The 23904-nt window shown below is 38.0% G+C and overlaps 1 protein-coding gene across 1 annotated transcript in view; it reads right to left on the bottom strand.

The window, feature by feature from the left end:
- LOC150078529 (beta-scruin-like) overlaps positions 1-22340 on the bottom strand; it is a 170812-nt gene extending 148472 nt beyond the window's left edge. The window contains exon 1 of the mRNA XM_090384597.1: positions 22154-22340. Coding sequence (XP_090240723.1) covers positions 22154-22340 — 187 coding nt within the window. The remainder of the gene's footprint in view (positions 1-22153) is intronic.
- Between the last annotated feature and the right edge of the window lie 1564 nt (positions 22341-23904).

Below are 23904 nucleotides of genomic sequence, written 5' to 3'. Positions count from 1 at the left end.
GCCAGTTGGTAGTTGATTGCTGGAAGAAACTTCCATCTGTGGAAGTTGATAGCTTAAATAAATTCAAGGAAGAACTGGACAAACCTTTAGAACAAAATGGATGTGTGAAATGGTATTTTATTTTTGGCTGATGCTGTTTACGCTTGCTTTCTTGCATATGCCTCTGCTAATGCTATCCTTTTTGCAAAATATATTTCTCATTTCTCTGACAACAGAGCCATCAACATCAACTAGCTCCTGTATGACCAGCACTTTCTGCCTAGGGAGTTGCTGTTGTGTTGCCTGATGAACAAGTCTAAGCTCTGTCATTGATGTGGGCAGCTGAGAGTGTGATAGGCCACCAATTTAATTCCGTCAAGGGCATCCATCCTGTTCTTCAAACTCTCAATAAAGGCCCATAACAATGCTGAAATGGCACCTAATATCCTCAGACTCATTACCCTTGGCAATATTATGACCCATTCCAGATAGCTCTGCAAATATCAAATGAGCAGTACATCTCATAAGACCATGATCTAATGACAAATGTCCCCTTCAGTTGTCCACAGAGCTGCAGCACTCCCACTTGCTTGAGCCTTTCGCTTTGCTGCTCCGGTCTGAACCATGATTTTCATTCAAATTCGATATAATGAAAAATACTACATCAAACAAATATATCTAATGCGGTAATAACACTATGCACTTTATTCTATGAAGTTTATATAATTTTTATATATATATATATATATATATATATGGTAGATTCCAGTTATTTGGACCACCGGTTAATCGGGGCAGCTGTTTATTTGGGGCAAATCTTAAAAAACAAAAACGAATCGAGAAAATAGCCAGGGTTTACTTTGCTTAATTGGGGCAGCATGCCGTTTAATCGGGGCAGGAGACTGCAGCACTGGAGATTACCCAACGATTGTCTCCGACGGCCACGTGGTTCGGTCAAAATTCTGGAGGTCACAACCATAAAACAATAAAAACAATTAGCAGTCACCTGTTTATTGGGCTTTTCTGTTAGTGAAATCTATCATAAACGGACAGTAAACTCGATCTTACTGAATTTGCGATAACAGCGACAGCTGGAATTCTGTGAGTTATTATGGTGAAATGTGTTTACACTTCCATGAAATCTTCAATCATATAAAAAAATTAATTTTCAGATCTTCTCTTCATTCCTATTTTTAAAGCTTTGTAACTTGTTACTCCGTTTTCATTTGCACGTATTGTGTTACTTGCAATTTGTGTGTGCCGTGTTTTTGTTATTGATTGCTTATCTTTTTACTGTTTTAAATTTTAACCCCCACCCACAAATGTCAGTGAACAGAAATGTCAACTAGTTCGTATGTACATATTACAGTACGTATTAATTATTCTGATTATCACATATATTCTTCCGATTTTCACGTATCATTTAATTTTTTAATTGGTAAGGTAATAAAGAGTAAATTTGTGTTTAATATATCTTTACTTTTATAGCCTGTGGATAACATTCCTCCTATTTTCGCTAATTAGAATCGCTGTTTAATAGAATTAAAATTCAATTCACAAACATGATCATAATGACCAGTGCTTACTGCACATCGTATAGTGAATGGTATTTACTATGGTGACTTCATCGTAACATGATTTGATTGTACAGTGAACCAATTGTAAAGGGGGGAGTACATTGTATTTTTAACTATTTACGTGAAACTTCGGATAATTGGGGCAGCTGCTTAATCGGGCCAAAATGCACTAGTCCCGATGTGTCCCAAATAACCAGAATGGACTGTATGTAATTAAAATTCAAAAATCTTATCGATACACCCGTTACACAGAAATAATACTAACACGCAACAAAGTTTGTCATTATGTTTAAGAGGAGATGATCGTTTAATTTGCAGAGCAAGATCTTACCTTAATTGTCAATATCTGAATCTTCTGTGGATTTCTCCTTCTCAAAATACTCTCCCTTGAACTTTACACTTTCACCCCCATCGTACCCACACATTAAATGCTTCTTGCAAGTCATTTTTTGAAAGACTGCGAATGCTTCCAATGTGTTCTGTGAGTGTCATTGTCAGACATGGGACGCTTGCCTTTTAGAGCTCTCTTCAGATGTGGAAACAGGAAGAAATCACGCAGGGCTAAGTTCAGTGAATAAGGAGTATGTGGCAGAACCTCGGCACTTATGGCAGTGATCACTGGTTGCAAAATATTAGCTGTATGGGGCCTGGCATTGTCTTGATGGAGAAACCATTTCACACCAGAAAGTTCTTGATGTTTTTTGCCAATGGCACAGCGAAGTTTGACTCTGAGAACCTCAGAGTATACTCCTTATTCATAGTTGTTCCATGAGGCATAAAATGCCCTTTTATGTCAAAAAACACAAGAACCATTTGTCTGTCAAAGAAGCTCGAAATTTCTTAAGTCTTTCTGAATCGAAATGCTTCCACTCACTCGACTATTGTTGGTTTTGCCTCTGGTTCATAATAAAAAATCCAAGTTTCATCATGAGCCACTATTCAATTTAAGAAGTTTGACTCTGTGTTTTAAAACGATTGATCATTTCTTTGCACAAGTCTATTCTTTGTTGCTTTTGTTCAGGAATCAAATTGTGTGCAATCCATTGCACAGATTCGCAAAAAAATTGTGTGCAATCCGGTGGGCACAGATTCGCAACACTTTCAGGTAATCTTTCACAATATTGTGAGGACTACCATACGAAATGGACACTAACTGCTAACTCACAATATGTAATTTGCCTGTCATCATACAAGGTTTCCTGGGCTTTTGGAATTTGCTCAGGAGTTGTTGGGGAGGAAGGCTGACCAGTTCTTGGGTCATCTGCAACAGACTGACAGCATTCACTGAATTGCTTGTGCCATTTAAATATGGCTGTCCTACCAAGACACTCATTACCATATGCTTCATTCATCTCTTTAACTGTTTCCAATGAATTTAAGCCCCGTCTAACACAATAACGAATCACATATTGCTGATCAAGCTGTAGGTCCAACATGATACTTGCTTCAAAATGATCGTCAGTTACATGCAGCTAAAAAGACTCTCTTCACGCAACACTAACTCAACAAGCACTGGCATACACAGACACACACACAGAGCCTGCTCAGTAAGGATGAGGGAGAGTGCCTCTATTGGGAGTTACGGAAAGTTCGAGCATTAAACATAAAATCTTGAATCAGACTGCAAATTAAATGATCATCCCTTGTATTAGGCTACACCGTTACACTTGAAAAATTATAAGTTAATTATAATATATAACAAAATTATCGAACTAACGCTAACCTAAGTGATTCGAGAGAGACCTATTTTAATTCCACACCTAACAATAGCGGCAGGATTCAAACAATACAAAGGTCCTATGTATATTAGGTAGTAAACTACAAAATCTCTATCTAAATTAAAAAATAAAATAGTGAGCATGACTAGGACTATAAAGCAACTTACAGTGTACAATTTAGTATGACGATTAGGCCAATAAAACAGCAAAATTCTTCAAAAACTTATTCATTTCTTGGAACTGAAAATTCTTTGACTAGTACATGGATACTCTCTATCCACAATGTCAGCTGAGTTGTCTAAGAAGTTCCCTTGCCCAGTGCACAAGGGTCCTGTCTGATTCATATTTTTCTTCCTTGTATGTGAAAAATTTCTTGGCCCCATTTTTTGCTCTCTTAGCCAATGCTTCTCTTTTTTTTTTTTTTTTGGCTGATGCTGCATAAGCTTGCTTTCTTGCATCGTATGCCTCTAGGAATGCTAATGGCCTTGGCCTCTCTAACCTTATCTGTAGTATTATTGCAAATCAACTTGTAGCTGTTTTAGGCTTCAGAACTTTTTATCACTCCACAACTATCCCATGCTATCTTTTTTGATCTATTTGTACCGACCAGCTCTGTATTCATCTCCATTTCAGCATCCTTCTCCTGTAATATTTTCTTAATGGTATGCATGTGCTCATGGCTTCTATAATTTTTGCTTTAAAGATATTCTATAATTCAAGTATATTTTCCCCTCACTCTGCAATCAGCCCAATTAATAGATGCCATATAGCACTTAAACTGCTGTCAAAGTTCCCCACTTCTGAAATTAAAATCCATGCCTTTAACTACCACAATGTTTCAGTACCTGCCAATGGTTCCTGTATTTTAAGGCCTGTGATGTCATCAAATTTGTGAATAATGATGAGGCCAAGAATATTCTCACCTATAGTATTTTCTAGTATAACATGCCGGTACAACTGTTCTTGTTTATACTCCAGCATGACCACCAGATCAGTGGAGTATACAATAAATCAATCAATACAAATGTTAAGGCACATTATAGCCATAGTAGCTTATGCGACATTAAACTCCCATAACAACAACAACAACAAATGTTAATCATATTTAGCAGTCACAGGATTGAATCCCGATCAATTCAAAGAGGGTGTATTACTACACTCATGTTCCTGACCACTCGGCTACGTCATAATGATCATCTAGTTTATTTAAAAATATTTTTTACCAAGGTGAATTTCCATCCCACTTATTCCAATCAATCTGGGAAAGATTGAATTCACCCATAATAACACATATGCACTTGCTTGCCCATTCCATCTGCATGTAGAGACTCACATCATACTCTTCACAATCTTCCAGGCAGTAGATTACTTCCACTCTCATTATACCGTTGCTTCCAACTAACTCACATCACATAGATTCTATGCTGGCAAATGTAACTTCAGATTCAACAAAATGCTCTTTTCATGCTCAGGCTGCTTTTGATAAGAAGCATGACATCGCTACTCCTTCTATCTTCTCTACCTTTCTTAAATACATTACACTTACCATTGCAAAACTCGTCATCCCCAATTTCAGGGTGGCACCACATTTCTGTTAAACCTATTAGTCGTCCTAACCAGCAGTTCAAATTTAGCCATTTCATTAACAACACACTCCTGACATTATTGTACACACACATATAAGGCTAAGTATTCGTCTAAAGTTTACTACCCTGAAACATCCCCTGAAGTAATTTAGGCTTGTTTCATTATCTTTATCATCCCACTGACCTGAAATGTTCCTCTACAGGGATGGAATACACTTAAATAGAAAGGGTACAAGAATATTTGCTGATGCTATTGAGACAGTGTAAAGTAGGTCGGAAAACAGATAAAGGATAAAACTGCTAGCTTGGAGGATACACGAACTAATAGATTAACGGTAGCTGCTGGCAGAGGTGAAAGTGATTCTTGCACTGCTTCTATTGGAATGAACAGCAGCCTGGAAAACAAGATGCGGGGGGTTTCAGAGACTGCTGGGAGTCATTGTGGTACAAGTAAACATATGGGCTGTATTAGGGTAGCTAAGAATAGGAACAGGGGTCATGTATACTTGCATGTACACCAATTCAACGAGTATCATTAATAAATTTGATGAATTTGAGGTGTTGTTCAAAACATCAAAGGCAGATATTGTTCGGATATCAGAGACGTGGTGCCACACAGATATAAGGCATGCAGGATTTGAATTTGGGGAGTAGAATGTGTACAGAAATGATAGACAGAATAGGAAGGGAGGAGGGGGGGTAATGCTATTAGTTAAGAAACACATAAAATCCAAGGAAGTACAGCCAGTTCATATGGCTGGACAGTGCAGTGTCGAGTCAGTTTGGTGTGACATAAGCACTGGGAAAGAAAAATTGAGAGATGGAGTGTGTTATAGGCCTAATGACTGATAAAAACAACTGTACAAGAAATGGAGTGGGGCAGTAAATCGAGTGTCTTATAATGGGGGATTTTAATTTCCCACATATATTGACTGGAATTTGTGGGTTGGTCATTCACACACTAGCAAGGTTTTTGTGGATTTATTAGATGATTGTTTTCTATGGCAACTAGAGGGAGTGATTCCTCATGCATTAAGAATCTGCAGATAAAGGAACCACTAGGTGGCAGTGATCACAGTGTGCTGAAGTGGGATTTATTCAAAGAAGTAAATACCATCAGAGGTAAAGGGTAGGGTTTTTGCTTTCATAAAGGCAACTACGGAGGTCTAAGAAAATATTTAAATTCCATACAGTGGGACCAACTTATGATGTTACAAACAGCAAATTCAAAGTGGGAAGTATTCAAAGAATTAATCTCAGAAGCTACTAGGCTTTTCATATCAACTAAGAAATTTGTTCAAGGTTTAGGCCTAAATGGATGTGAGATGAACTAATGAGACATGTGGCAGAGAAGAAAAATACATGGGATGCATAAAAATGAATGCGTGACATGGAAGCCTATGATAGATATAAGCTAGTCTGCAACCAAGTCACAAAGGAGGTTATGCAGGCAAAGGCAGATTATGAGAAATCTTTGGCAAATGATACAAAGAAAAACAGCAAAGAGTTCTTTACCTATGTAAACTCTAGAAGGAAGGGAATGAATCAGATTGGTCCACTGGATATCGATGGTTCAACTATTGATGATCTTGCACAGGTAGCTAACAAAATAAATGAGTATTTTGAATCTATATGCACACGTGAGGAGTTATTCAGGGAGGGGAATGCCGGAGGTGAATTAAACTTTGGCAGTGAGCTAGATGATTTCGTAATTACTGAGAGAAAGTGGAGGAGAAATTGTTGAAGATAAACATAAGGTCGGCAGGGTTTTTAATGACACTAATGACAGTACGCTGCTGCAACAGGATTTAAAAAATATGAGTAGATGGGCTGAGAGGTGGCAACTGAAGTTTAACATTGACAAATGTAAAGTACTGCATATGGGAAGCAGTAATCCCAGAGTAACATATCAATTGGGTAATACTACACTGACAGAAGTAGAGGGTGAAAAGGACCTGGGGGTAATTGTGCAGGCAGATATGAAGTTTTCTGAGCAGTGCAGACGGTCTGCAAGAGTAGCTCATGGTGTCTTGTCAATGATAAACATGAATTTTTCTAGCGGGGATGAGGAGGTGATTATTCCCTTGTAGAAAGTAAATTGTCAGGCCACACCGTGAGTACTGTATACAGGTTTTGGAAGCCTCATTTTAAGAAGGACGTAGAGCTGTTGGAATGAGTACAGAGAATGGCAACAAGATTAGTGAATGGGGTGCTCTTTTGAAGAAAGGCTTAAGTTTTGCGAATTACAGTGTCTGGAGATTAGGCAACCTGCGAGGTGATCTGATTGAGGTGTATAAAGCCTCGAATGGTTTGAGCATGTTCAATGCTGATGGGATTCTTCCTCTTGCTCAGTATAATCGCCTGTGAAGGCATAAATTCAAATTGAGGAAAGACAGTTGTAGGATAGATATACGAAAGTTTGCGTTTAGCCAGCATGTGGTTGATTGCTGGAACAACCTTCCATCTGCCATTGTAGAAGTCAATAGCTTAAACAGATTCAAGGTGGAAGTAGACAAACATTTAGAGAGAATGGATGGGTGAAATTAGATGATTTTTGAGGGTGGTTTTTTTTTTTTTTTTTTTTTTTTTTTTGGCTGACGCTATATAAGCTTGCTTTCTTGCATCATGTGCTAATGCTAATATTCTCAGAACATCTTAACATCTTGCCAAAATTGGCTGTTGTAGCAACAAATAAGGATTCTTGAAGTGAGTGTAAGCATTACTTTGACCCATATCATCAAATAAATGTGAATCTATATTACCCTTCTCCTCCCTAACTAGCAGTTGCCCTGAAACCTTAAGGTATTCATTCTTAATGATATTGACAAAAATCCTAGCACTATCTTTGCTCAAATAAATACCATCTCTTAAAAACAGCTTCCTTCTACCTACAGGTGCTGGCTACATTGATAAAAATTTCACTCCTATAGTCTTGCAAAATCCCTAAAGGCTTTAGTTAATCCACAAGGCTTTCAGCATATAATCCTGCCTATATATTGTGTCTGGCCAAAATTGTAGACACACATACATTCTTACCTAGCTTGTGGCATTTTTTCAGCATGGTCCTATATTTTTACACCAGGGGTTCACTTCTGGTGAGTATGGGCTTGGCACACCCAGGGTCCTGAGCTGGATATCATCATTCTTCTCTTTCTTGGTGATTCTCTCTCTCTCTCTCTCTAAGGGTAACTCAAATTTTTTTTTTTTTTGGTTGGTGCAGCATAAGCTTCAGGCTTCCTTACACCATAGGGCTAATAATAATAAATTTATCCAAACAAATGTTTGTTTAATATCGTTACCCTCTTAAAGTCTGACATCTGTTTAACATCAGCAACTGCTGCTCCTGGCAAACACAACCTGGTTCTTGTCCACATAACTTTATTACAAAAAATAATATCCATTTCCCTGACAACAGAGTCTTCTAATAAAACTAGATCACCTTCAACCAGAGCAGTATACAGTTGACAATTCTTATCTGGGACCAGAACATGACATGAATCACTTGACAGGTCACGAGTTGCTTGAGTCTCTGATGAGCTCCCAGTTACATTTTTTTCTAGGGCAAGCATTCATTTCTTCATTGACTCAAATTCTTCTCATAATGCACCAAGTTGTAAATTAAAATTGGTACATTCCTTACATGCAAAAAAAAAAAACAATTGTCAGTTGAGCTAGATTTATCCACTAGACCAACCTTAGTATATGTGTCACACAGCTATACAAATGACGAACTCATGACTCATACCAGAAATGCCTGCAGGCATTTCTGTCTGGGTGACAATGTCCTTAGACTTTGTAGCAACCATTATTAAATATTAAGGTAAAATTTAAATTGACAATATATTACAGGATTAAATTAACAAATTATTAAAGAAATTAAACTATTAACAAAACTTCAACCACTAGTGAAGTTAAATTTATGTTACCGAAAGAAATTTACAAAGTTCCCGGCAAAATAGTGATAACGAAGGCCTAATGAATATTAAGCTTTAGCTTTACAAATACTTAACTAAATCCAAAAATAAACTAACCTACATGACTATATGAATTCAAATTATATATTAACTACAGTTTAGTATATTAAGTTAAAAAAAAAAAAAAAAAATTATTCCAAAAACTAACCTGCTATTAGGTTCCTAAATTCACAGCCTCCACTTACAAATCAAGTGCAGCAATGTGGTTTATATCTGCAAAAATTATTTGTATACTCTTGAAACTGGTGATGCTTAATTTCCTGAGATCATAAAAAGTTCACTATTTTTACCAGAACAACACTCAGAACTGAAACCACATGTTTTAGTGTATTTTTTATTGCCTATTAAATTTTTGTTTCTCGTACAGTTTTATTCGTCATATTATGGAGTATTTAAACTTAAGACTACAAAGGCTTTTTCAACCTCACAATTAACTATTAAACACCTAATGTAAAACTAAACCTTCCTGCTATCCATCATAGAAATAAATGTTTTTCTAAGAATATCTATATATCTTGGGAAAGTAGAATGAAGTACTTTTTATTCCCTAAGCAATGTTATATTGTTTTTAACTGAAAATGCACTGTAAATTCAAGTAAAACGTCTTCCTGTTGCACAAATGGGACAATACACTTTGGGTACTAAAGCCCAAAGTGTTAGAACTTTTTAAAACACAAAAATCATTATTTAATAACAATAAATTCTTTACACTTGACATATACAAATATCATATTATGAATTAAACAAGAAAATCGCTAAAACAGAATCATCTCTAGCCATATTTGCTAATCAATTTCTTGACAATCAGGGTGATGAACTGCTGGATTTTTCTTTTGCTTTAATCAGGTAAAACAAAAAAAAAAAAGGTAAGCAGTAGCCATTATCAATCCACTGCAGGATGGAAGCCTCCTCACACAATTCATATTGACGGAAATTGACCATAATCTGCCATGCTGGTCCAGTGTGGGTTGGGAGATCAACATTACTTAGTAGTCAGGGGGGTTGAACCCTGTCTACTCAAAGAGCATGTACTACTGCACTCCCGCAGGTGACCACTCGGCTATGAGATCATATTACAAATATGATCATATTATCATCTATGAGACCTGTGGTCTTTATTCTGCCAGAATAGCATTCCAGAAGTTAACGAGAAATAAAAATAAAAATAAAAAAATATTTATTTTAAAATAAAAATTATTTACTATTACTAACACATCTGGCATGTGCATTGGTGGAGAGTTAAACTAGATACACTTGACTTGATGTAGCTCATCTATTGAAGCAGTTGCCAATCACAACTCTTAATTAATAATTAAGCTATTAGTTAAGAAACACATAAAATCCAAGGAAATGAAGCCAGTCAACATCGCTGAATAGTGCAGTGTCAAATCAGTTTGGTGTGACATAAGAACAGGGAAATCAAAATTGAGAGTAGGAGTGTGCTATAGGCCTAATGACTCTGATGAGTATAATAAGATATTGTACAGGGAAATAGAGTGGGCCAGTAAATCAGAGAGTCTTATAATGGGGGATTTTAATTTCCCAGATATTGACTGGAATTTGTGGGTTGGTCACTCACACACTAGCAAGGCTTTTGTGGATTTATTGGATGATTGTTTTCTAAATCAGCATGTGCGGGAGGCAACTAGAGGGAGTAATACTCTTGATTTGATTATCAGTAGTGATTCTTCATGCATTAAGAATCTGCAGATACAGGAACCACTAGGTGGCAGTGATCACAGTGTGCTGAAGTGGGATTTACTCAAGGAGGTAACTACCATCAGGGGTAAATGGAAGGGTTATTGCTTTTGTAAAGGCGACTAGGATGGTCTGAGACAGTATTTAAATTCTATACAGTGGGACCAACCAATGATGTTACCAACAGCAAACTCAAAATGGGAAGCATTCAAAGAACTTATCTTGGAAGATACTAGGCTTTACATACCAACTAAGAAATATTGTTCAAGGTTTAGGCCTAAATGGATATCAGACGAACTAATGAGATATATGGCAGAGAAAAAAAATGCATGGAATACATATAAATTAACATGTGACACAGAAGCCTATGCTGACCGGGCTAGCCGGGTGGGTAAAGTGCCTGCCTGGCAACCCAAAGGTCGCGGGTTCGATTCCTGCCTCGGGCTTGGATCAAAGTACTGCAAAAACCTTGGGAGGTGCATTATGGCCACAGAAGCCTATGCGCCAACAACTACCAGAAAAAAAGAAAAAAAAAAAAAAAACAGAAGCCTATGATAGATATAAGTTGATCTGTAACCAAGTTACAAAGGAGGTTAGGCAGGCGAAGGCAGATTACGAGAAATCTTTGGCAAGGGATGCAAAGAAAAACAGCAAGGAGTTCTTTACTTATATAAACTCTAGAAGGAAGGGGATGAATCCGATTTGTCCACTTGATATCGATGGGTCAACTGTTGATGATCCTGCTCAGGTAGCTAACAAACTAAATCAATATTTTGCATCTACATTCACACATGAGGATTTATTCAGGAAGGGGAATGCCATAGATGAAGTAAACACTGGCAGTCAGCTAGATGATCTTGTAATAATTGAGAGTAAAGTGGAGGAGAAATTGTTGAAAATAAATACAAGAAAGGCACCTGAGGTGGATGGGATCTATCCAGTTATATTAAAGGAGGCAGCCAAGGAAGTAAGCAATCCATTAGCCATAATTATGAGAGCTTCCTTGGACTCAGGGGAGGTACTCACAGACTGGAGAAGTGCAATTGAAACCCCAATTCACAAAGGAGGATCAAAGGCTGACACAAGTAATTATAGACCTGTGAGTTTAACCTCTGTTCCAGGAATATTAATGGAAGCACTGGTTAAAGAAGCACTGCAGGATCATCTTGACAAGAATTCAGTTATACCTCAGACACAGCATGGTTTTGTTAAAGGAAGGTCTTGCCTGACCAATTTGATTGGATACTATGATGTAGTCACAAAAGAATTGGATGCAGGGAATAACTTTGATATTATATATTTGGATCTTAGAAAGGCTTTTGATACTGCTGCACATGGAAGACTGCTGCACAAATTGGAGCAGTGTGGCACTGGTGGCAAATTGCTGCTATGGATAAAGGGATGGTTGAGTGGCAGAAGACAGAGTGGTAATTAATGGACACTGCTCATCGTGGATTAATGTTATTAGTGGAATCCCTCAGGGTTCAGTGTTGGATCCATTGTTGTTTTCTGTATTTATAAATAATATTGATGATGGCATATAAAGCTTAATGTCCAAGTTTGCAGATGATACAAAGGTTGGCAGGGTTGTTAAGGACACTACTGATGCTATGCTGCTGCAACAGGATCTGGAAAGGTTGAGCAGATGGGCTGAGAGGTGGCAAATGAAGTTTAACATTGATAAATGTAAAGTACTACATATGGGAAACAGCAACCCCAGAGCAACGTATCAACTCTGTGGTACTACACTGACAGTGGTAGAGAATGAAAAGGACCTGGGGGTAATTGTGCAGGCAGATATGAAGTTCTCTGAGCAGTGAAGATGAGCTGCAAGAGTAGCTCATGGTGTCTTATCAATGATATACAGGAATTTTTCTAGTAGGGATAGGGAGGTGATTATTCCCTTGTATAAGGCAATGGTCAGGCCGCACCTTGAGTACTTATACAGGTCTGGAGGCCTCATTTCAAGAAGGATGTAGAGCTGCTACGAGTACAGAGAAGAGCAACAAGGTTAGTGAATGGAACGAAGGGTTGCTCTTACGAAGAAAGGCTTAAGTTTTGCAAATTACAGTGTCAAGAGACTAGGCACCGGCGAGGTGATCTGATAGAGGTGTACAAAGCCATGAATGGTTTAAGCATGCTCAATGCTGATGGGATACTGCCCCTTTCTCAGAATAATCACCTGAGAGGGCATAAATTCAAATTGAGGAAAGACAGATGTAGGATAGATGTGCGGTAGTTTGCCTTTAGCCAGCGGGTAGTTGGTTGGTGGAACAGACTTCCATCCCTTGTCATGGAAGTTGATAGCCTAAATAAATTTAAGGCTCAGCTGGACAGGTATTTCGAACGAACAGAGGGGTGAAGTGGAAGGGTTTTTTTTTTTTTTTTTTTTTGGCTGATGCTGCATAAGCTTGCTTTCTTGCATCATATGCCTCTACTAATGCTAATGCTAATTAGAATGCTTAATAAATAAGGACATCATGCAGCTATAGGTATAACCAGTAAAACTGAAATCATAATAAGACATATGATAATGTTTTTACTGTGGAAACCTTTCTAAAAACAGTTTTGAATAATAATTTGGACTAATGATATAATAATGATATTCGAACTAATGATATTAAGAGTAGGAGAACAAAGGAATTACTTAACAAGTACAGGTCTATAATGAAAAAAAAAAGTGGGAAGTTATCGTTGAATTTGAAAGTGTCTGCAATTCTGCCCAGACACAATAGAAGGGAGTATATGATGACAGCCCTTTCAATCAATTCGGCCCTGGAGAGACTGTGCCAGGCTAATGGGGTAGAATTTTTCTCAGCATGATCTGTACTTGTTAACCGGAGAGACTGCTTATACAGGGATGGGACACACTTAAATAAAAAGGGTGCAAGAATATTTGCTAATGGTATCGAGGCATTGTAAGATGGATCGGAAAACTGCTAACTTGGGGGGGGGGAGGATACAAGGACTAATAGGTTAACAGTAACCCCCGGCAGGGGTTAAAATCTTTCTTGCACTGCATCTATTGGAATGAGCAGCTACCTGGAAAAAATAGGTGCCGGGGATTTCGGAAACTGCAGGGAGTCATCGCGGAATGAGTAAACACATGGGTTGTGTTAGGGTAGCTAAGAATAAGAACAGGTGTATGTATACTTTTCTGTAAACCAATGCTAGAAGATTAATAAATAAATTTGATGAATTTGAGGTGCTGGTCAAAACATCAAAGGCAGATATCATTCGGATATCAGAGATGATGTGTCACACAGATATAAAAAATGCAGAATTGGAATTATGGGATTACAATGTGTACAGAAACGACATACCAGATAAGAAAAAAGGAGGAGTTATGCTATTAATTAAGAACACAAAATCTAAAGAAGTGCATTCCAGTTGCATTGGGTGGACACTGCAATGCTGAGAGAGTTTGGTGTGACATAAGCACTGGGAAAGCAAAATTGAGAGTAGGAGTGTATTATAGGCCTAATGACTCTCTGATAAGTATAATGAACAACGGTACACAGAAATAGAGTGGCCAGTAAATCAGTGGGCCTTATAATTTGGGATTTTAACTTCTCAGATATTGACGGGAACTTTTGGGTTGGTCACTCCAAACTAGCAAGAATTTTGTGGATTCATTGGATGAGTTTTCTACAGCAACACGTTCAAAAGGCAACCAGAGGAAATAATATTCTTGATCTGATTATAAGTACTAATTCTTCATGCATTAAGAATCTGCAGATAAAGGAACCACTAGGTGGGACAGTGATCAAAGTGTACCGATGTGGGATTTACTCAAAGATGTAACTACCGTCATAGGTAAAGGGAATGGTTTTTGCTTTTGTTAAAGTGACTACAGTGGCCTCAGACAGTTTTTAAATTCTACACAGTGGGACCAACCTCGTCAGTTGGTCCCACTGTATAGCAAATTCTAAATGAGAAGCATTCAGAGAATTAATCTTGAATGCCTAGTAGCTTCCAAGATTAATTCTCTGAGTGCTTCTCATTTAGAATTTGCTATACAGTGGGAATTTGCTATACAGTGAGAATTAATCTTGGAAGCTACTACGCTTTTCATACCAACCAAGAAATATCGTTCAATGTTTAGGCCTAAATGGAGGTCAGATCAACTAATGAGACATGTGGCAGAGAAGAAATATACATGGGGGTGCATATAAATTATTAGGCAACACAGACGTCTATGGTAGATATAAGCTAGTCTGTAATCAAGGATCAAGTCACAAAGGAGGTTAGGCAGACAAAGGCAGATTACGAGAAATCTTTGGCAAAGGATGGAAAGAAAAACGGCAAAGAGTTCTTTACTTATGTAAACTCTAGAAGGAAGGAAATGAATCAGATTAGTCCACTTGATATCAATGGTTCAACTGTTGATGATCCTGCTTAGGTAGCTGACAAACTGAATAAATAGTTGGCAACTACATTCACACGAGGAGTTATTCAGGCAGGTGAATGCCAGATATTTATTAAACTCTGGCAGTGAGCTAAATGATTTCGTAATAACTGAGAGCAAAGTGGAGAAATTGTTAAAGTTAATCATTAGAAAGGCACATGGGGTGGATGGGATCTATCCAGTTATATTAAAGGAAGCAGCAAAGGAAGTAAGCAAACCCTTAGCCATAATTATGAGTGCTTCCTTGGACTCATCTCCCATGGACCTTTGATTGTAATGATGTGCAAATGTGACCCCAATTCACAAAGTAAGATCAAAGGGGCCCCTCCATAGCCAGGTGGGCAGGAGCAGCAGTGTGTAGCACATGCTTCTTGATTAGACCGGGGTTCGAGCTCATGCCCACCAAATACGGAGGATGCGGAAAGGTCAGGGAATGACCACCGCATATCCCCGGAGCAATATGGCCTTAGTTGCTAATGCTCCTAAAAAATCCAAATAACAACAACAAGATCAAAGGTTGACACAAGTATTACAGATCTGTTAGTTTAATTTCTGTTCTGGAGAATTAATGGACGCACTGGTTAAAGAACCATTGCAGGATCATCTAGACAAGAATTCAGCTAAAGTTCAGACACAACATGGGTTTGTTAAAGGGAAATCTTGTCTGACCAATTTGATTGGATACTCTGATGTGATCACAAACAAACTGGATGCAAAAAATAATTTTGATATCATATACTTGGATTTCAGGAAAGTTTTTGGTACCATTGCACATGGAAAACTACTGTACTAATTGGAGAAGTATGACATTAAGGGCAAATTGCTGCTCTGGATAAAGGGATGGTTGAGTGGGAGAAGGTAGAGAGTGGTAACTGTAGAGAGTGGTAACTAATGTTATTAGAGGAGCCCTCCAGGATTGGAGGGTCAACTGTTGTTTTCTGTATTTATTAATGATATTGATGAAGGTATATCAGGCTTAATGTCTACATTTGCAGATGATACAAAGGTTGGCAGGGTTTCAATGACACTAATGACAGTACGCTGCTGCAACAGGATCTAAAAAAGTTGAGCATGGGCTGAGAAGTAGCAACTGAAATTTAACATTGAGAACTGGAAAGTACTGCATATGGGTAGCAGTAACCCTTAGAGTAACATATAAACTGTATGGTACTGTACTCATGTGGTAGAGAATGAAAAGGACTGGTGGTAATTGTGCAGTCAGATATGTAGTTTTCTGAGCAATGCAGACAGTTTCCAAGAGTAGCTCATGGTGTCTTATCAATGATATACAGGAATTTTTCTAGCAGGAATAAGGAGGTGATTATCCCCTTGTATAAGGCAATGGTCAGGAGACACCTTGAGTACTGTATACAGGTCTGGAAACCTCATTTTAGAAAAGATGTAGAGCTGCTGGAACAAGTACAGAGAAGGGCAACAAGATTATTAATGGAACAAGGGTTGGTCATACAAATAATGGCTTAAATTCTGCAAATTACAGTGTCTGGAGACTATGCACCTGCAAGGTGATCTGATTGAGGTGTATAAGGCCTTGAATTGTTTGAGCAAGCTCAATGCTGAAGGGGGATTTTTCTCTAGGCCAGATTAGTCGCCTGAGGGGACATAAATTCAAATTGAGGAAAGACAGTTGTAGAATAGATGGGCAGAAATTTGCTTTTAGTCAGTGGGTGGTTGATTGCTGGAACAAACTTCCATCTGTCATAGAAGTTGACAGTTTAAATAAAGTCAAGGCAGAACTAGACAACCATTTGGAGCAAATGGATGGGTGAAATGGGAAGGGTTGTTTTATTTTATTTTTTTGGCTGATGCTGTATAAGCTTGCTTTCTTGCATCATATGACTCTATTAATGCTAATGCTATTAAATAAATAATATATATTTAATTAGTTTTGTCAATTTACTATACTTTTGTAATTTGAAATATTAAATTACAGCTTATGGCGCCATTATTTTAGAGCTCCACTGGGCAATGACAATGCTTATTGTTTATTGTGTAAGTGCAATATTATTGATGTATTGTATAGTGTGGTACTACACTGTGTGTTGATTGTCTAGTCGAACTGCCACTAGGCACTTCCATAGCCAGCTGGGCAGGAGCAGCAGTGCGTAGCACATGCTTCTTGATTAGACCGGGGTTCGAGTCCATGACTACTAAATACAGAGGATGCGGAAAGGTCACGAAATGACCACTGCATATCTCCGGAGCAATATGGCCTTAGTTGCTAATGCTCCTAAAAACCAACAACAACAACTGAACTGCCTCCCCCCCTCTGCATACGTATACTGTATGTTATAGTACAAACTCTGTAAAGGCCAGAGATCGCATAAGTTTTAGTGTTGGTCTGCACAATGTAGCGTTGGGTTGTTCCTCTAGCCACTTAGCCACGGAACCCCTAGTGGGACCACACATTGCCCATCCACTGCCTTGAGGAGACAGGCCGGGCATTACAGTAAGAAAAGAAATAGGTCTCTGGCAGAGACAAACCCTGGACAGCAATTGAGCTTGCCAAGGATGGCCCGGAAGGGGTGGGGGAAATCTCTGAAAAGTGAAAAACGGGAGCAGGGAAAACAGATGAGGAGGAGAGGAATAGATAAAGATAAAGGGGTGATATGATGACTTTCCACTAGGAAACAGGAACTTAAAGGGACAGAGGATCCCCACACTGTGGAAGGAGCCAATCCTCCATTGGAGGGAACTGTTAAGAGCAGGAAAGATTTGTGGCAGTCAAAAAGGTTGGGATAGGAGGCAGGGATTACAATGAGTTAAAGTCACAGGGCCAAGGTGCCCTATGGGGGGGAATTGCATTGCTGACATGAAGTGCTTTTCTCTTAGTAATCCCACACTGGCCAGGCCAGCTGAAGCCAGCAGGCTGGGGAGGAAAGAGGGAAAGAGAAAGAGAGAGAGAGAGAGAGATTTTCCCGGTAGGGTGCCCCCACTGTAGTCTAATTTGGGGGGGGGGGGTTGTTAGAACAATACTCTACATGAACTCAGCCCAACTGCTAATATCGTACATTTACACCCCCCCCTTTATATATATATTTAGGGGCAGACTGAAAAACAATACATAACACAAAATTCTCTCACACATTTATCATCTTACTTTCATCTTCATACAGACATATGATTATATTGCAAATATAATCACACACAGGTGCCACCAAAATATAACAACTACCAAGACAGCTTTTTTTCCCCTTTTTTTTTTAATATACTAATCATAAACATTCATTCGGTCACCGCATAGTTTACACAGGTGATCTAACATTCACTTACGTTTATACAACAACTTGTAAGAATAACTAATTTAATACCTTTTTTTTTTTTTTTTTTTTAATACATATTCAGGGTACAACAGTTAACACTTTCAGAACTTTTTCATTCATTCCCTATTTTGACACACTTATCCCACTCAATTCCGTACCCTGAATAGGACAACACACACACACACACACACACACACACACACACACACACACACACACACACACACACACACACACACACACACACACACACACAATTGTTTTTTTTTTTTTTTTTTTTTTTTTTTTGCAGATTAAGTGGACTCATTTCTCACAAGACACATACATACCTATATTCACTCACATATACAGACATTTACTCCTACATTTACACATGCACACGCATACACACCAGTATCCAGTATAACACAGAAGCCATTCATGCAGCCCCAAAACACAATATTACATTTAGACCTACTTGTGCTCATATACCTATATTCACACACACACACACACACACACACACACACACACACACACACACACACACACACACACACACACACACACACACACACACACACACACCAGTATCACACAGAAGACATTCATGCACCCCAAAACACAATACACAATATTACATTTAGACCTACTTGTGCTCATATATTAACACTCAAGTGTCCATTTATATTTATAATTAGTAAACCTAGGATAGTAATAGTAAATAGATAGCATATATTTTTATGTTTAGACATATAAAATAATTAGACTCATATAACTTATATATTTATATCTGGAAAAGTAACATTAAGTGTTACAAAAGAAAAATTTTATAAATCATACTGATGCAAGCTCTCAATCCTGTCCAACAACATGGACAAGAATGAGAGTAGCAAACAAGATAGACTGAAATTCACAGTTCTTACATAAACCAAAGTACAAAACGTCAAGCTGGAGCTCTCCATCACATCCGACAACGCAACGACAGAGTGCTGCAAAAAGCATAGACTGTCATACATGCTATCACTCAATGATTTTACGTACTACAAGAATGTAACACCCACGCAAGAGCTCTTAATCACATCCGGCAAGCAAGATGCAATAGAGTGCACGAAAGACTGTCATACGCACAATTGTCATTCTCCATTCACATGATACATACACTCATAAGGAAAAGAAATGCACACTATGACACACAAAACATTCTCACACTAGTCATTCCTTTAAATATAGCATTTATACATTAATAATATACATAAACATAGATATTATTTTTAACAAATGTCAATATCTAACTTATACATTCTCACTGGGTGGGAAATACATTCCAACAGGCCAGCCTCACTTGAGTTAGTCTCTGTCAGTACATGTGGTGGTGGTTGGGGGAGGGATCAAAGTCTGGGTAGTTAGCATAGTTGCTTCTCCTGGTCTCAAAATCTTTTTAGGTAAACTTAGAGAAGGTCATGTAATGGGTTTCATCAGAGATGAGTAGTTTCTCATCTCTGCAGTTTATAGGGCCAATCTTGGACATAAGGCTACATCTGTGAGGATGGTAACTGGGGAAATCATGAAGGGCATGGCCCCAATCCTCATCAGGTCTACAGGTACATTTAGGATCCTGGATGAGACACCAAGTTGGCACAACTTGGCACTCAGAGAACCACCCTGTTAGCAAAAATGTGGCACAGAGTCCTGGTATAAACCAGAAGGGTGGTTTGTAGGAACCTAAGGTTACCAGAGGCAAGGACCTCTTAGACACTTCCATTTTAGGTGTCTATTCCCCCCTACTAGTTTCAATTGGCCTTATAATGACTATGTTATTCTCTTGTTTATTTGAGCTGGTTTTATTTACTTTTTGATCATGACAGGGACCTTTATCACTGGTGAAAAAGTCATTTGTTGTTGTCTCTGATTTTGGATTCAAATTCCTTAGACTCCAGTCTCGCTTTGAGAATCTCATTTTGAACATTTAAGTCACTTATGCTCAAGTTCAGTCCAGCATTCTACACTGGTGTGCAAAACTTAAGGACCAGCACTATTTCTAAAGATTACAACCACAAAATCTTTACTTAAGGTAATATTTACTGATGAGAGTAGATTCAGTCGCAGCAGCAATTCTGGACTTCAGATAATCTGGGGAGAGGTTGGCACACGGTATCACACCGCAAACATCACTGAAAGGGATCGATATGGCAGTCGAGGTGTTCTTGTCTGGGGAGGTGTTATCTTGGATGGACATACTCAACTCCAGATACTGGAAGGCAGTACTGTAACTGGTAGACACTACTGTACTCAGGTAATCCTTCCCCATGTTCGTCTGTTCCAAGGTGCCATTGGCTCCAAGTTTGTGTTTATGGATGGTAACGGCACACCCTATCGCACTGCAGCTGTTGATATGCTTTTGGAAAGTGAGGACATTGTTCGTATGGATTGGCCTACCCGTTCCACCGATCTAAATCCCATCGAACACATATGCGGTGCTCTGGGGAGACGCCTGGCGGCACGTCCACACCACCAGAAAATATTCACCAGCTGAAGATGGCACTGACAGAGGAATGGACGATGTTACCGCAAGAACTTATCAACAACATTGTTCTAAGTATGGACAGGCGGTGCAAAGCCTGCATCAACATTAGGGATGGCTATATCTCCTACTGAGGACCACCTCTTCCCTTTGTTTCATCTTTGGCAGTGATGCATCTGTATCATGGCAGCCAGTGCTATGTTGCCATTTTTGAATAAAGTCCCTGTGTACCGTTTTTTTCCGTTGTTGTGTCAGTGTTGTTTCCTTCATCATTTCTGTACCTCACGAGGTTCCTTTGGTATGCTTTTCCTATATCCAGGCCACTCCTATGACAAGCTACAGCTGAAAACCTGACTGGTCCTTAAATTTTTCACACACCAGTGTATAATACTCCTGCAGACTGCAACAATCCTACCCATTTTGTTGGCCATTACTTCTTCTAACTGTAATCTAACAGAAATCACCTTGTTGAGAGCAGAACCAGCTGCCTGGGGCATTCCTTCTTGACCTCTGTGGTGTCTTCATTTTCTTGGTCTATTTCTTTCTCTCTGTCAATGTGTATTGGGGATGCAGTCATTGATCTTGTTTTAATTCTATTTCTTTTGCTGGAGGCAGATGCAGACCTTGTGTCCTCATTGTCAGACAGAATGTGAGGTGTTATTTCATCAGTTTTAGTTCATAAAATGTGAGCAGTTTAAAGGTTTTAAATCCTGTTCCTCATCCTCAGATTCTGGCCTCATTTTTTCTGTATTTTTTATTGTTTTTTTTTTTTTGTGTCCTGCAACTTCAGTGATTTCTGAAACACAATAGTGTATAAATCAGGCAGTGTAGTCTATAAGAATTCAAATGAAATTACATTCACAAAAAATACCTATTTTTTTGCCAAGTTATCAGACGAAGCAAGCACACAAATTGGGGGATGAAAATTTCTGGCAGTTGTAAATTTTATTATTAAATACTACATAAATCTTATCTAAATAAATACATCTGCATATGCTATACTCATTTTTACAAAAATATATGAAGATTTCTCCTCCTCCATTGGGTTTTAGCAAGATATGACCACGGCTGCTAAACCATGCAACAAAGAAAACAACAACTATGTAGTAATAACGGCACCGATTGCTAACCGCAAATCAATACTTCAATATTATTGAAGTATCAAATAAAAGAAACAGTCACTTTATTAAACAAAGAAACAAAGAAGATGCAGAGAGAGAGAGAGAGAGAGTGGCAAAAGTAGCAAGAGGCCAAAATGATCATTTTTTTCTTGTGATCTCAGAAAAAAAAATCATTTTTTTCCAAGGAATTTTTGACATCATATCGCATTCACCTACAATACAAATTCAAAAAAAAAAAAAAAAGTTTACAAAAACCAGATTTCCGTCTAATAAAAACAATAACTGTGAATATTTATTACACATATTACCTAGAAAATAATCCTTTGGGGCAAGAGGATTAATTCCACCTATAACAAGTATTGTTGGACTTAATTCATCTTGTAGCTGTGTTACAGTCTGAATATCATCTGAAAACATTGTTCGTTGTTTCCACTGCCTCAAAATAGCATTTCTGGAAGGAAAAAATTTCTTACATTTTGAAATTACGTAGACCATTATGTGTTTAATTAATATTATTATTACACATATATAAGAAAACAATAAGCTACATACAAAAAGTTCTATACAATGTAGGCAATGCAACATCTGTTTATAATGGATGTCATTATTGCTATCAACAGAGGCGTAAGCATTTAAAGGCTATAAATTTTTCCAAACCTTTTACTTTTATACCAATCTAGAAAGTTCTCATCAAAATTATCTGAATTAACAGCTTTCCAAAAAGTTAAACATCAATAAACAAACTTGACTTCATCCTCCGTAACAGAAGATATATCGTGAATGACGTTACTGTCCTGAACAAGGTAAAAGTTGGAAGTGATCACAGAATAGTAAGATGCACACTTGATATAGATGTAAGAAAAGAAAGGAAAAAACTGATTTGAGTAAATAATACGAAGGTCTTTGAGATAACGAAAGAAGAGAAAAAGCAGTATGTACTGGAACTTAAGAACAGGTTTGAGCTTCTGCAGACTGTTCAGGACCAAGATATCGACGACGAATACTACAAATTTCTGAAAGCAATAAAGCCCAAGAAACCTATAAGTAAAAAGAAATCCAAAGAAGAAAAAATTAGTCAAGAAACATTTGTTATGATGAACCAAAGATGACAAATGAAGAGCAAGAAAAATACTGACAAGGTTTACAGAGTTATGCAAGGCCATTAGAAAGAGACTCAAAGAGGACATAAGAAAATTTAACACAAGAAAAGTAGAACAAGCATTAAAGGAAAACAAAGGATGTAAATCAGCAGCCGTGAGCAATAGTACAGAAAGGAAAATGATACACAACTGAAGAATGGCGATGGTGTACTTATAAATAGCAGAGAAGGCATAATTCAAATAGCAGAAGACTACTATAGAGAATTATACACGGAGCGAGGGAATGATGTCAGCAGTGGGGAAGATGGATCACAAATTAGTAAATACGACATACCCGATATCCTTCCTGATCAGGTAGAACATGTGTTGAAGAAAATGAAGAACCAAAAATCCCTGGGAGAAGATGAAGTTACTGTAGAGTTATTAAAATTGAGAGGAAGAGACCAGAGAAACTGGCAAGACTCTTCACAAAATGCATTAGAAAAGGAATAATGCAATCATAGTTTTCCTGTTTATGAAAGGAGAAAAATCAGAAATTGGAAATTCTAGACCAATTAGCTTGTTATCCCACATCTACAAGTTGTTCAAAAGGGTCATTACTAACAAATTAGAAAGAATACTTGATGAGAATCAACCGAAAGAGCAAGCTGCTTTAGGACAGGATTCTCAAATATGGATCACCTTCACGTAATATCACAGCTAATGGAAAAAGCAAATGAATATAAAACACCATTATGACTGGCATTTGTGGATTATGAAAAGGCATTTGACTCCATACAGCATAAGGTAATGTTTCGGGCACTGGAAAGACAAGGCACAGATATCCCATATATTATGATTTTGAAGAAAATATATGAGAATGCTCCTTTATTAGACTAGACAAAGACAGTAGCAAATTTAAAATCGAGAAAGGAGTTCGACAAGGAGACACAATATCTCCGAAGCTGTTTACTGCTACC

The sequence above is a fragment of the Mastigoproctus giganteus genome, chromosome 11 (genome assembly GCF_048544385.1).
Source record: "Mastigoproctus giganteus isolate SK-2022 chromosome 11, ASM4854438v1, whole genome shotgun sequence".
Taxonomy (NCBI): Eukaryota; Metazoa; Arthropoda; class Arachnida; order Uropygi; family Thelyphonidae; genus Mastigoproctus; species Mastigoproctus giganteus.
This window is presented reverse-complemented; position numbering and strand designations above follow the sequence as displayed.